Genomic DNA, 13546 nt, shown 5'->3' with positions numbered 1-13546 from the left:
GCCTGATGCACACAGTGTCTTTGTCAGCACACACTGTTCTGAGCACAGTTTGTCAGGGGTGGTTGCTTGTGGGGTTTCTTACACACCTCAGCGTTAATCAGCTTGCTTAGTGCCTAGCTACTGGGAGAAGAGTATTGATCCAACTTTCTAACGTTATCCCATTTTTTTCCCCCCCCTCTCTCACATTATGTAAGCAATAACATGCGCTTGCGATGAACAAATTATTGGATTTTTATGTCAGTTTTGATCTTTGGATTTCAGGGTTTACAAATCCAGGGATTTGCCGAAACTCTCTAATTTTCCCCAGAGTTCTAGCTGTTCTTGTACCCCTTAATAGCTTTCCTCCCTCTGCTTTGAGCTGTGGAGCTGCTGCATACTGTCCAGCTGTCCTTTCTGAACTTCCTCTCGTCTGTGGAACTGTTATTCCACCAGCACAACCTTGTTGCATTTTCATTGCCAGGGCAAAAAAGTTATCACCACACTCAACTGACACAGACATACATCAACATTGTGACAACTGATTGGATACACAAAACAAAGTAATTTGTTGTACATTATAATAGTATAGTTGAATTGATGATGATCAAATGGCTTATGTGAGATTGATGGGCTGCATAGATTATTGAGGCTTGTCATGTGATGGCTAAATGACTACGCTATTTTATTGCTTTTGAGTAGGTGGCTATCGGTTCCGGTCTAAAAATATTGCATGTTCATATGGCAAACCGTACTTTTAGGCGAGCACTGTTCTTGTTGGGTTGGAGTGGGCTAGGGTTGTCTATGTTAACAAATATCGATAGATGGATGAACAAATAAATAGACCAAACTTTAAAAAAGAAGTGTTAGAAGGGTCAAATAACTTCTGTGATTTCAGGCTTTGTGTATCCTGCCCTGCGGTTTAAAGATTAAAACGACTCGCACGTTCCTGTTATGTGTCAAAATGCTGTACTTTCACGCTGTGTATCCCACTCATTAGTTCATCCTCACTGATTAGTAACCCAGTACCCCCGTCACCACAGTCGTTACCCACCTCTCCCCAACCACCGGCCTAGCCGATGCTCCCTGCTCAGTATCCAACACAGAAGCTCCCTGACCTCACTCTCTAGTGGATTGCCCTTCTGACATGGCCGGCCCTTGTGTGAGGACCCAGGTGAGTTGGACGCTGGCGCCGCCCTGAGTGCTGCCCTGGTAGTGAATGATGGGGGGGGTGGGGGCTAGCCCGTGTGCTGCGAGTGGATGCATAGTAGTGGATAGCTTTGTGTGCTGCCCTGATTTCTCACCTTCTTGCACTGCTTCTGCTGTGGATGCGTGCGCTGTCTGTCTCCTCTGCCTCCCCCTTATCAGCCGGTTGAGATCTGTCTGCTGTCTTGGGAAAATGCTGGGTTTCTTTGCTTGACGTAACCCTCTTCATTTCTCAGTTGGCCTACTGTAGTAGCATAGAGCTCCACCTGCTGTCTGCTCTGAGCAACTGCAGCGCTGACTCAATAATCCATCCGTGAACGATTCCAATGAATGTCTTCACAGACCTTGAAATTAATTGATAAAAAAGGTTTTTAGTGAAACTGACCGTGATTTTGCACAAAACTGTTGAACCTGACCTTGTGATCGTACCTTCTGTAAAACATTCATGTTTTATATTTATAAAAACGTGCACATGTTTTTATGAATTTCAGAAATGCATGCAGGATGGTGAGCAAGTAGTATGTCTACTAAAAGCTTTCATTGTCAGTGAGGCTATTCTACTGCTGGTACCTACAGCCTTACAGGAGGCCTGTGATTGGCTTCTTATTCACTGGTCTTGTGTCATCAGCCGGCTTTCAGCTTCCTCCATTCTTCTCTGTTTCAGACTTGCCACTGGATCTGCATTTGACACCAAAACAGCAGTAGAGGGCAGATAGACACTCGCGGAGACTGCCGGAAGACTGTGTTTTACGACTCCGATATGCCTTTATCAATATTACAGTATTATTAAGAGAAGACATGTGACACATTGGCTACCAAGAGTACTTTGTGAGGCTTGTCTGAATCTGCCAAAGGCCCCAGCCCTTGATACTGACAAGATTATGTGAATTTTGATATGTGAAAAATGCTTTCGAGTTACAGTGAAATCTAAATGTGTTTAATTGTGATATGATTTAAATGTCTGTGCAACTGGCAATTCATATCCAAGCTTTGGGCTTGTTTTACTGTGCCTTTGAGCAACTCAAAGTGCTTCTAAATATTCAGATTAAGTTACTGATGTTGAAAGTCTTTTTTTCATAAGTTGAGAAGTTTAGAAATACCTATTGAATTGCCTTAGGACAAAAGCCAACACAAATAACAAAACAGCCAAAATCCTCACTTTTGCCAGTGTTAGATTGTACTTGATGGTGATGAAACACCCCATGGAGTCTATGTTACATTGACTATGTTGTTTTGTGAAAGTTTTACCGGAGGTGACATTCCACTTGATACAACACCTCATGTATGTGTTTATTTTGTTCTATCCTTCTTCTGGGATGTGCTGATAAGTGTTTGTAAAAACAAATATAATAAAGAGACATTTAAGCCATTTCCATTTCATGGAAGATCTCATGCGGTAATACTTCACATTAGTGTCATCATTTGCTGCCTGTATGCCAAAACGCACTACACATGTATTGTCACTAGGTGGCACCATAGTATTGATACATGTTCATTTCCATAGTCTGAAGGAAACCAATTAGCGGTAAATATATGAGTTTAGGTATAGTATGTGGATTGTTTCATTATTTTTCTTCTCATCCCCATGAATTCCTATTTCATGTTTTTTTTTTTACCCCACAAATAAGTATCAAAGTCAAATCACTTAAGTGTTTATGAATGACTTTCCTTGCTTTGTATCATTATTCCTTGAATTCCTAGGATTGTGTTATTAATAGAAGGGATTTTACTGCACTATATGTGTGGAGTTTGATTCAAGTTCAAGTTTTACTGCCGTGAAGTTCTGAAGTAGTTTTGGACCTCAGCTGCCGTGCACACACAGGTTTATTGATACTTCTGTTCAGTGATTACTCTGGTGCTCATGCATCTGATCACTATCCAAATGTCAGGGAAATCTCTCCGTTCTGCTGGCTGAACTCTCAGGTTAAAGTGATCCTTGTGGCTTTAGCCACTCTAAATAAACAAAGCAGAGGACTGTACAGTAGTGGCAGTACTGTGCCACAACTATGATTATTACGGCATGTGATTATCTAACACAGATTATGCCCCAGCGCCTAATACTTAAGAGGGTTTTTCAGATGTTTTTATTTATTTTCTGTGCTAAGGCTAAGACTACGAAAAATGCCTTTGAGTCGCTAAAAATGAGATGTTAAAAAATATCAGAAACAAACTGCTGCTCCTTAGGAAAGCTGAAGTATGAGAATTTAAATTACTCGTATGTGTAGAGTCATTATGTTGTGTGCATTTATTGCTTTAAGTGAATAAATGTAAGATCAAACCTTTTAGAGGCTTTATGGTCTCGTTTGTTGCAAACTGTTCTGTGTCTTAATCCTTTATGCACGGGTTCAGACTTTCTACCACAGAATGCCTCTCCTTTAAATTTATAATCCATGGACTTTAGTTTTCTCAGACTATACACATTCTTAGTGCATGTACTAGATGTACTACCCCAAGATTACTGTATACCAATGGTACTATTTTCCTACTGATGTTCTAGCTTTATTATTCATATGGTGGTTATTTCATGTACATTGTTTGTCCAAGTGGATTGATGTAACATTTCTTTATACCTGCATGAACCGGCCCCTCTATCTGCAGCTGTGTGGCCTTATATCCCCCTTGCTCTCTCTAGGTTACAGAGTGATGAGAGGAATGTGCCCAAACCGGAGGAGAGAGCACAGTGGTGTGGGATCCCCATGATGACCCAGAACACGCCGGCCAGCATCGATGGGAGCGAGAGCAGCAGCAGCAGCAGCAGTAGCAGCCAGGCCAAGATAGCCGCCTCGGTCAAATCCCTCATTAAATCATTCGACCGGCCGTTGGACAGTGAGGACACCAGCTTTATCTCCCTACTCTGACCCCAACCCCAGGAGTGCAACAGCTGGTTTACCAGGATTAAGACCTGCAGAAAGCACCCAGATTTGATCTGTTACCCTAATGCTAATCATCAGACCAAATATGGCCACACATAAGAAAGGAGAGGTGTTGACATGAGTGTATCTGGTCTTTGTGATGGCGGACCTGTGCGTGCGGACCCGGGCTTGCTCATTCATTATTGAGAGCCAGGCTGCAAGGCTTTATACATCGCCTTTGTTTACTGAGATATAGATCTAGCTCTTTCGTGTACCTGTGTACCCGTTCAATTAGCTTGACCCTAGCTTAAAGTAGCTTGCCTTAGTTATTATGAGCCCTTTCCAGCTCAGGCCCTGCTTACGCCTGTCGTCATATGTGTGACCAGTATAAGGCACAATGCTTAGTGTACGTCTTTGATGTTTTCATCTTGTTCCCCAGATGCTCCTGCTAAAGCACTGAAAGTCAACCTCTCCACCCGCAGCCCCTTGAGTGGGATACCTGTCAGCACGTCCCCCTCTGCTACAGTGCATCCTACTCAGGTACTACACGTTCCAGTTCCGGTTAGGTACATCCCCACCACAGGTGAAGGCAAATCATTAGCCCTTGATAACGTATCATTCAAAGCTATCGGTGTTTTGCATCTGATGGCTGTGATGCTGTACCTTTTTGTTTGCTGGGTCATCAGACCAGAAAATGATTGCACAAGAGTGTGTGTGTGTGTGTCTGTTAATCCGATGCTTTCATTTTCTAGAGGCACACAATCAAGCCACTGTCAAAGACCACACCAAGAAAGGTCAACTTCTCTCACACAGGTAAATGATCTCAGAACACTGATGCACTGAACACACTTCCCTCTAGCTAACGCTTTTTTCACTCCTAACCACCAAATGAGCTTTCTGAGTAGAGTGCAAAGCTCAGGATTCATTACAGAAATGACCAAATGCCTACCTGTGTTGCTGATAGCAGGAATAAATGTCACTGTATTGATTTGGCTCTGATTTTATGAAGAGGCTTTATTGCACCTCTGGCAGCTGGTTAATTAAATTATTTGCACAGTCTTTCCCGTAATTTTTGTTTGCACATTAATTATGGGGAGTAATCTGAAGAACATTACTTTTTCGCCATTTATCTCTCTCCCCCCCTCTCTCAGACCCCCTCTCAAGCCCCGGTGATGAACTGAAACCTGCCTCTTTCATGAGAAAGAGCCCATCGCTGGAGTCTGTGATTAAGAGTCCAGCAGCTCTGTGCTGTTCCATGGGCTCTTACAGCTATACATGGGACAACAGTAAGCTCAGGTAACCATGAGAATTACTTTACTGCACCCTATGTAAAACACAAATGTCTCAGGTGTCATATTCTGGTTAATGGGTGTGTATCAGCAAAAATACAAATACAAATACAAAGATCAAAACCTAAGATCAATATTAGATGTAGAGAATGTTCAAACAGATGTTGCCAAGATGCATTTGACATTACCGACGATAATGTGAACACGTAAGAACTGTAAATATTGACATTAAACATTTTATCACTTTCATGGTGTGTTTGGCTTGTGAGGCATCTCACAGCACAGATGTTCATCTCTTCTTTGGAAATGTTTTCATTGGCGTGGTTATATTTTGAGAAAGAGAAAGGATGTTGTACTGAGATGTTTGTAATAGGTAGTGCCATTCACAGCAAAATTAGCTGACATGATTTTTTGGTAATTTTGTCATAATTTCCAGTAGCTTTCATCCCATTTAAAGTCTAATATCTAAAAGCGGAAAACATTTGTGTTCTTAACTCGAATGATAATAACCTCAAATATTTCTTTAGGCCCCTTAAGCGTTGATACTCGGAAATTACTTTCTCTTCAGTTTCATAGTAATATCCGCTACTATTTTCTTCCGCCTACTTACTCAGATTGACATCCAACCGTACAATTATGGACCCATTCTGATGTCTGAGGAAGTGGCTAATGATATTTTTGGCATGAGCTAGAATATCTTGCAGTCATATTACCAGGAAACCTGCTTTGGATTGCATGACAGCAGGCATTAGTGCACTAGAATTATAATTACTGTATTAGTGTTAGAATGCTTCTGTTTAATATTATTTAATGGTTATCTTAACCTGAAAGGGTGCTGTTCTAGTTCCATATGAGAAACATTATTTGTTTGTTTTTTCAACATTTGGCCTGTGCATTAATAAAATTGCCTCTGACCTTATTGGACAGATTCGCATGTCACAGTACATTATTTCAGAAGTAAGAATAGGGTCCCCAGACACACTATGACAAATCCCTCTGCAACATAGTCCATGCCCCCCCCCACACACAAACACACATTCACACACACACACACACACACACACACACGCACACACACACACGCACACACACACACACACACTTCCTACCACAACCCTTGTTGTTTAACTAATGTTTGCTCAAGGCCTGTCGCGGGGAGGTTAGTGGACATGATTCTAAGTGCAATGACCACGGTGCCTCCAGTTCTTCCCATGATTGTGCTCAGCGCTCTGATTAACTTTCATGATGCGGCACCCTCAGGGAGAGAGCCCTATGGAACAACAGCACGTGTTCAAGGGCTAAACACTCAGAACAGGCAGGATCTCTTATGTACGGTAGAGACTCGCTGATTGGCATCTAACGGCCCCAAAGTATTTGTAGAGTGACACATTTCGCGTGCACACACAAAAAGACAGATGATTCTGCTGCAATACTTTGCTCCGGTTCCTTGGAAACACGTTCCTTGCACACATACACACACACACCCATATCAAAACAGACATCGGTCATTCTCACACATGCACAGATGTTGTTGAGTGTTTTTGACTCGCTCTTTCTCTCTCTGTCTTTTTCTGTCTCTCACCATGACTATGTGCGGTGGTGTCCCCTGGTGACAGAGCGGAAAGAAAAGACCCCTTGGCCGCTCTGGCGCGGGAGTATGGCGGATCAAAGAGAAACGCTCTCCTGAAGTGGTGCCAGAAGAAAACAGAGGGCTATCCGGTAGGGGCCAGAGTTCCACGACTTCTTGCATATCTCTGACACTAAAGTTTGACATTTTTTCCGCATCTTTCCCTTTCTCTCTATCTCTCCTTTTCTTTCTCTCTGTGAATCCGGCCCAGTGTTTGTTACACGGTAAGACGTGCCGGGTTCGTGAAAGATTGCGAGTGAAGCAAGGGATTGCTTCACTGTGAAATCGCTTACTTGTGAGGTCCTGCCCCCACGGCTTGTCAGTTACTACACAAGGATTCCATAACTCTGTTTACGGAGATTTGCGCTACGCATTCAATGTTAATTCTTGGCAAAGAGTGTGTATTCACACACCTGCAGTACATGAACTTGTGTTTACACTCAGTGTATTTGCAAATGTATCACAGTGTGAGCGCGTGCATCTATAATGTTTGCAGCATTGTGTAGCAGTGACAATCGAGTAATCGAGCGGCTACATCAACTCTTGAGTTTCTACATCCAGTACTCGTTAGTCATGTGATGTTCAGTTCACGTTCAGTTCCGAACTAATCTGTCGCCATAAAACGATTGCCTACATTACCCCCCCCCCCCCCCCCCCCCCCCCCCAATTTTACACTAGTTCTCGCGCATACTCAGTTTCTCGGCCGGAGCCCTTGGTCGACAAGAGGAAAGATGGTGACAGCAGAAATCAATTGTTTGGAATTTTTTGATAAAATAGATTGTCGTTGGGATAAAATGAACGTGCAGCAATTGTGAGATGTGGACCGATTCCTCAATGATGGCTCAAACACTGAGTTATATAATAGACTAGGCTACTACACTAACGAGGCTAAACAAATTAGTGCTTTAAAAAAGTAGATATAGGGAAATATGATTTATTTATGATTTATTAATCAGTTGGACTTACAAATGATGATCATTTTCTATGTAATTCATTAAAAAAACAGCTGCTAGTTGTAAACACAATAAAAAAACTCATCCATACCTCACCATTGCATAAGGTAAGACCAAGAGTTATATTCATATCATCAATGTAATGCTTTGCACCAGGTGCTAAGAGCAACCCCATCATAGTCACATAGTCTTTTGATTGATACCGCCCACCTCCCACACAACCCCTTCTCTCCTGGCAGTGGCTCATCCAATAGGATGAGATGTCCAATCTATGGTGGTTTGCAGCACATTGAGCAGTGGACTTTGAGTAATTTTTTGGCCATGTGGGTCTGAGTTTTCCCTGTGCTCTTGTCGGGTTTAGTTGTGGTCTTTAATCACATCATGCCGATTCCTCTGTGGAGCGGACCTCGGCCGGCTGACAGATGTGGATGGTTTTGTTGTTGTGCAACATTCGCTGACTGATCCATCTTGCTGTGTTCCCATGAGTGTGCTTGATTAGCTTATCAAGCCCAAAGAGTAGAAAAATGGCCGAGGTTTCATGTCCCGGGAGCGCCCATTTAGCCCCACTGGAGAAAGCACAGGCACCCTCAGGTTTCTGGAATGTCATAAGAGGCTTTAGCTAAGAGTTGAAAAGTTTGGTTTACGATAATTAGGCTCTTGGCGGTTAAATGATTTATGATTTTTTTCCATCTTGCCTTTGTGTTACCTAAATCCAGGAATATTTCCCCTCATATTGTGCAGATTTCAATGCAGGGGGAAATCCTACAATGAAACATTGAAACAAAGAATGCTGCATGTTCTCTGACTCAGTACCTCGTGTACCAAACCACGGCAGGGCTTTTCATCATTATTGGAAAGATGTTTTCCACAGTTCTAGGTATTAAGATTGTACATTTTGACAAATATAGTGTTTTGCATCTTCTAAAATAATGTTATGTTATTCAACCATGAGCAAATGCTGTAACTTCTTGGTCTTCTTTTTAGACTTTAATGGGCAAGTCCCATTTTTTTGGATTATGTACTTATCAGAATTACACCAGTGGCTCAGAGAGTATACCCAAAAATGTGTTATCAGGGCCTTCAATCCAAAGTCAAGTCGCACACAACAACAGTCCCTAACAACACGCTTTTTTTAAAATCTATTCCCAAATAAATAGTTGTAATGTATAGACTGGTCTTAATTATTTTGCTTTAGCAGGCAAAGTGGATATCAATTAAATATGTGTATGTTACGTATGTAGCTATTATAAATTGGGTTTAGAACGCTATCTCTTTCTCAGCTATTTTAAAGAGGCTCAGTGGTACAAACATGGCCACAGGCCTCCCACCAGTTATGCACCAAGGAAAAGGTTAGGCACCTCAGGAGGACACAAGCTGCAAATTGAGCTTAATGTCGGCCCAGGGAAAAGGTCAGAGCAGACAACTTGGACCCTCTTTAATAAGAAACAGTCCTCGTCTAAGGACCAATTACCTGTTAACATCTGGAGATGGACAGCCCTGTCAGGTGGACGCATCCAGCCCGCTTTGACGCACCCTAGGACGCAGATGCAGAAGCAAACACGCACGCAGTAAGGCATGCGGATGTGCATCTGTATGCATCAGAGCATTGTTTATTATCTGTGTTCCTCCATGGAGTGTGTCCGCAGTGAATCTCAGTTCAAACATGGCTGTTTGCTTTGTGTTCAGAGGGGCATGATGTGGGAGAGGGGTGGTCAGATTCCCCTGACAGCCCTCTCACCGTAAATTGCATAAAGCCTTGTTCATTTCCGCAGGGAGGGACGTTATGGAAAGGGAGCCAGACCGGTATGAATATCGACTGCCTGCCCCCTCTTCCCCCTCTCCTTCCCCACCCCCACAGCAGCCAGCTACCCCTGTTCACTTCAGATGAGGTGTCAGGAAACTGGACGCTTTATTGTGTTGTGCTTCTTTCCAAAGCTGCCATGGCCCCCGCGGCAGACGTGAGCCCATCGCATGAGCCGGCGCAAGAGGGAGAGGAGAGGGCAGAGCTCATTAGACAGCTGTCCTATTGTCACCAGGTCAATGGCCAAACAGCGTGGTAATTACATTTAAATGACAGGCTCGGAATGAAAAAGAGCCTCGCTGTTATCTATGAGAGTTTGCTGACTTTGTAAACACCTACTTTGGTGTGGAGGGCAGCAGAGAAATACGTCTCTTCGGTGCACCACGGCACGTTCATGACGATTTCCGTGAAGGAAACGTCTAAGGAAAGGGGTCTTGTAAGATTCTGTGCAGGTGGATGCACTTTGCATGTAGAGCAGTTCCTCCAGGAATTTGCAATCCTGTGATAGTAAGATAGAGTCAAGGATTTCCCTCAACAACTGCAATGGGTTGCAAATTTCTTTCATTCCCACACTATTTCCCCAAATAATGCAAAACCAACCGTTGTTTTATACTAATTTATGTGACATCAGAGATAAGGAAGAGTGCCTGTGATTGTACATGTATGTGTGTCTGTAGTGTGCAGACTATGTGTTGTTTGTGGCCATACTATGCAGGCAGGAGCCATGACTGATATGAATAGTTAGTTTCCAACTCAAATTCAGAGGAATAATACGACTACTATACGCATTCTAATGAATTGTTACACAGTCTAGGGGGCAGCACTTCAAATTACACATTTGGCATTAATGGGCAAAACATTTCTGCTCTAAACAATACTGCTTATTTCTTATTGTTATATATTAACATATCTGATCACCTGGTGGGAGATTTTGAGATGGATACAGCCACAACATAGGCACTTGACAAATGTTTGGTTAACAGTGAATTTATTGACACAATAAACTATGCAAACAAGAGTGTGTGTGAGAGAGAGAGAAGTTAGATTAGAGAGAGGTAGATTAGTAAATAAGTATTACACTGTATCACTAAGGAAATATGGATAAATAAACGTACAGGTTCGGCTACAGAGCATTTATCAGGACCTGCTGTCTGGCTCACCTCTTGACTGCCTCTCACTTGGGAAGAGCCCTCGCTTGATTTCTCTGGGCGTTTCTCAAAGTCAAGAATGCTTCCTTGTTAGAACAGGTCCTTCCGAGTATTCCCAAGTTGGGTACTTCAGAGACTAGGCAAGACTTGAATTATTAAAATGATATCAAAAGTCTTAATAACAAGTCCACGCAATGGTATTATTTTCATTAATTTGGCTTTGGGTCGTGTTTATGAAAAAGGTAATCCATCCAACACGGCATTTAAGCACAGTTAATTTTTGTCCATGTGGCATCCACTAATTTTGCATTTCCTTCTTGGCAGTAGGCCTGCCTGTACTTTTTCTCACAGATTTCTCTCATCCTTTTAAGCTGTGGCTTGACGTTATCTTTTTCAAAAGTCAGTTTAGTTTGTTTCAGTCTGTCAGTCTGATTTTTTTTCTGTGTGAAATAAGAAACCAATACATCAGGCAGACAGTGACATGTTGGTGCGTCCGTAAATGAGTTTATGAGTTTAGTCGTTCGGTTCATCGTTGATAAATAAAACACTCTGTGAATTCTAAATATTGTGCTCTCGTTTTGAGGCAGGGCACCAGAGTGTATCTAGGGACGCACCCCATATCGTTGTGTACATGGGCATCTTAAACTACCGGTACATGTTTAAAATCCAAGCTGTGTTGGGCTCTTTTTCAATTAAATATCTGAATAATGGCAAAAAATGCAGAGGACATGGTAGATACAGGCATGAGCAAAACTGATTTGAAATGTTGCAGTACCAGTAAAAGGGTCTGGATATGCTTGGTGATTAGGATTTAATCTAAATTAATATATTATATAAATACGTTAATTTGAGCTGAGCTGTCATTGAATCCCGTGATATTTCGATAGAAAACAACAGTCAGCAGCTAACGTTAACTACTACTACTACTACTAACAAGCCCAGAGGTTTGACTGGTACCTGTGTTTTATCATGTGTTTTATCATAAAACAATGTAAGTGCTGCAATAGCTTTGTAACCTTGCTCTACTTAAGCCAGTTCTTCAGCTTTATACAGAGAGATCGCATCGATTCCATTATTTCTAAGCCCTTATCCATGCTTACATTACTGTTATTTTTTTCTATTTCTATGTAAGCTAGCTTGGCAGTTTACTAGTTCTCCAGATAATAATGCTATTTAATCATGGAATCTAACCACTACCCCTCATTAATACAAATTGTCACAATGGGTGATACATTTACTTCTTTAATTCAGTGTCTCCCAAAACACACTCACCGTGATAGAAATGTCGATTTCTATTTTTTTGGTGGTGCCATTGGCAAAACCCCACTAGTGTCTCTCGTGCCGAGGAACAGGCCAGGCTAATACATCCTTAATTAGCCTGTGAGAGAAACAGAGCTCAATAGCCACAGCTGACAGTGTGTGTGTGTGTAAATCGTGCCGTTGCTATGGTGAGCGGGATGCTACCCCCCCCCCCCCCCACCCCAGTCACATCCTCTTACCACCACCCTCATCACGTACCTTCCCTCGCCTCCACCTGCTTGACCCAATGTGGTGAGAGATGCCACCGGCTCCTGCAGGCCTATCTGGCTCTCAAGATGTGAGAGGATATCTTTGCACGTAGCCAACGTAGGCCAACTGCGTCTCAGAGCCCCTCTTCATCACTTTTAATGTGGAGGGGAGATCAGCAGTCATGACCGGCATGTTAAGCAAAGCTGGTCAATACGCGCACGTAAGGCCTCTGGTGGCCCGTGACAAATGTTGTTAGCTGAAGCTCATTAGCTCATCAAATCCCAAAGCAGACAAATACAGTTATTATCTACAGATTGAGGCAATTTGGGCAACCCACACTCTCTGGTTTGGTTTAAACCCTTATAGGTTAGCATGGTCTTGTGGGGAATTTTTGTCAATATGCCTGCGAGTTCTTGTCTTGTCTGAGAGACAAAAAAATAACACCCTCAGAAACCTTGAAACTTCTACTTCTCAAATATATACAACTAAAAAAAGAAATAAGCACTTTGTGGGGGGAGTTGTGAGGCCTGGGAGAGCTTTTGTCTGTGTATGTGTGAGTGTATTCATGTTGATTTGTTTTATGCAATGTGTTTTCTATATACGAACATTTATGTTGAATTCTCAAGGGGTTTGTTCTCCGAATACATTGTTATTAATACGAATTAATTCCCATGCTGCAACCTCATACGTGCCTCTTCAGTTGATGCATTCCAATGGCCAGTCAGACCAAGGTCAGATGCATTCGCTCTGATACGTTGAGGCTTTAGAAACGCAGCCTGTGTGTACAGGGGCCTACTGCAGTTTGTTCAGTCACTGTAATTCCACCCGGACAAGGACCCAACCCCAGCCCAGTAAGGCACTTTTTGACTATTTTGTCACCAATTGTTATGGCCCCTCTGAAAGTTATTTTAAGATGATCGTCAGACAGTCCTGCGCTGGCTTCCCACTGTATCTCTGTCTGGACGTTTGATGTGCTTTATTTAGGTCAGACGCAGTTTCGCAGCTTGCACTCGAACAACATGCAGTGAAAGAAAAAAAAAAAAACCTGTTTGTTTAGGATGGAGACAATGAGCAAAGAAAACAGGGGCCTTTGCGGCATTCAGCCGAGGGATTGAGCCGGGCCAGGCGGGGAGAGGGCTCATCCGCTTGTCCCCGCTCTGTGCTCCAGGCCCGTGCGGAACAAAC

General features: G+C 42.7%; 1 protein-coding gene across 1 annotated transcript in view; it reads left to right on the top strand.

The window, feature by feature from the left end:
* specc1 (sperm antigen with calponin homology and coiled-coil domains 1) overlaps nt 1-13546 on the top strand; it is a gene marked incomplete at its 3' end in the record, with an annotated part of 66043 nt that overhangs the window by 44590 nt on the left and 7907 nt on the right. Inside the window, exons 8-12 of the mRNA XM_080832564.1 lie at nt 3815-4008; nt 4474-4574; nt 4787-4847; nt 5186-5330; nt 6940-7042. Coding sequence (XP_080688690.1) covers nt 3815-4008; nt 4474-4574; nt 4787-4847; nt 5186-5330; nt 6940-7042 — 604 coding nt within the window. The remainder of the gene's footprint in view (nt 1-3814; nt 4009-4473; nt 4575-4786; nt 4848-5185; nt 5331-6939; nt 7043-13546) is intronic.

The sequence above is a fragment of the Sprattus sprattus genome (assembly GCF_963457725.1).
Source record: "Sprattus sprattus genome assembly, chromosome: 1".
NCBI classification, from domain to species: Eukaryota; Metazoa; Chordata; class Actinopteri; order Clupeiformes; family Clupeidae; genus Sprattus; species Sprattus sprattus.
Note: the sequence above shows the minus strand (reverse complement) of the source record. Positions and strands in the feature narration are given on the sequence as shown.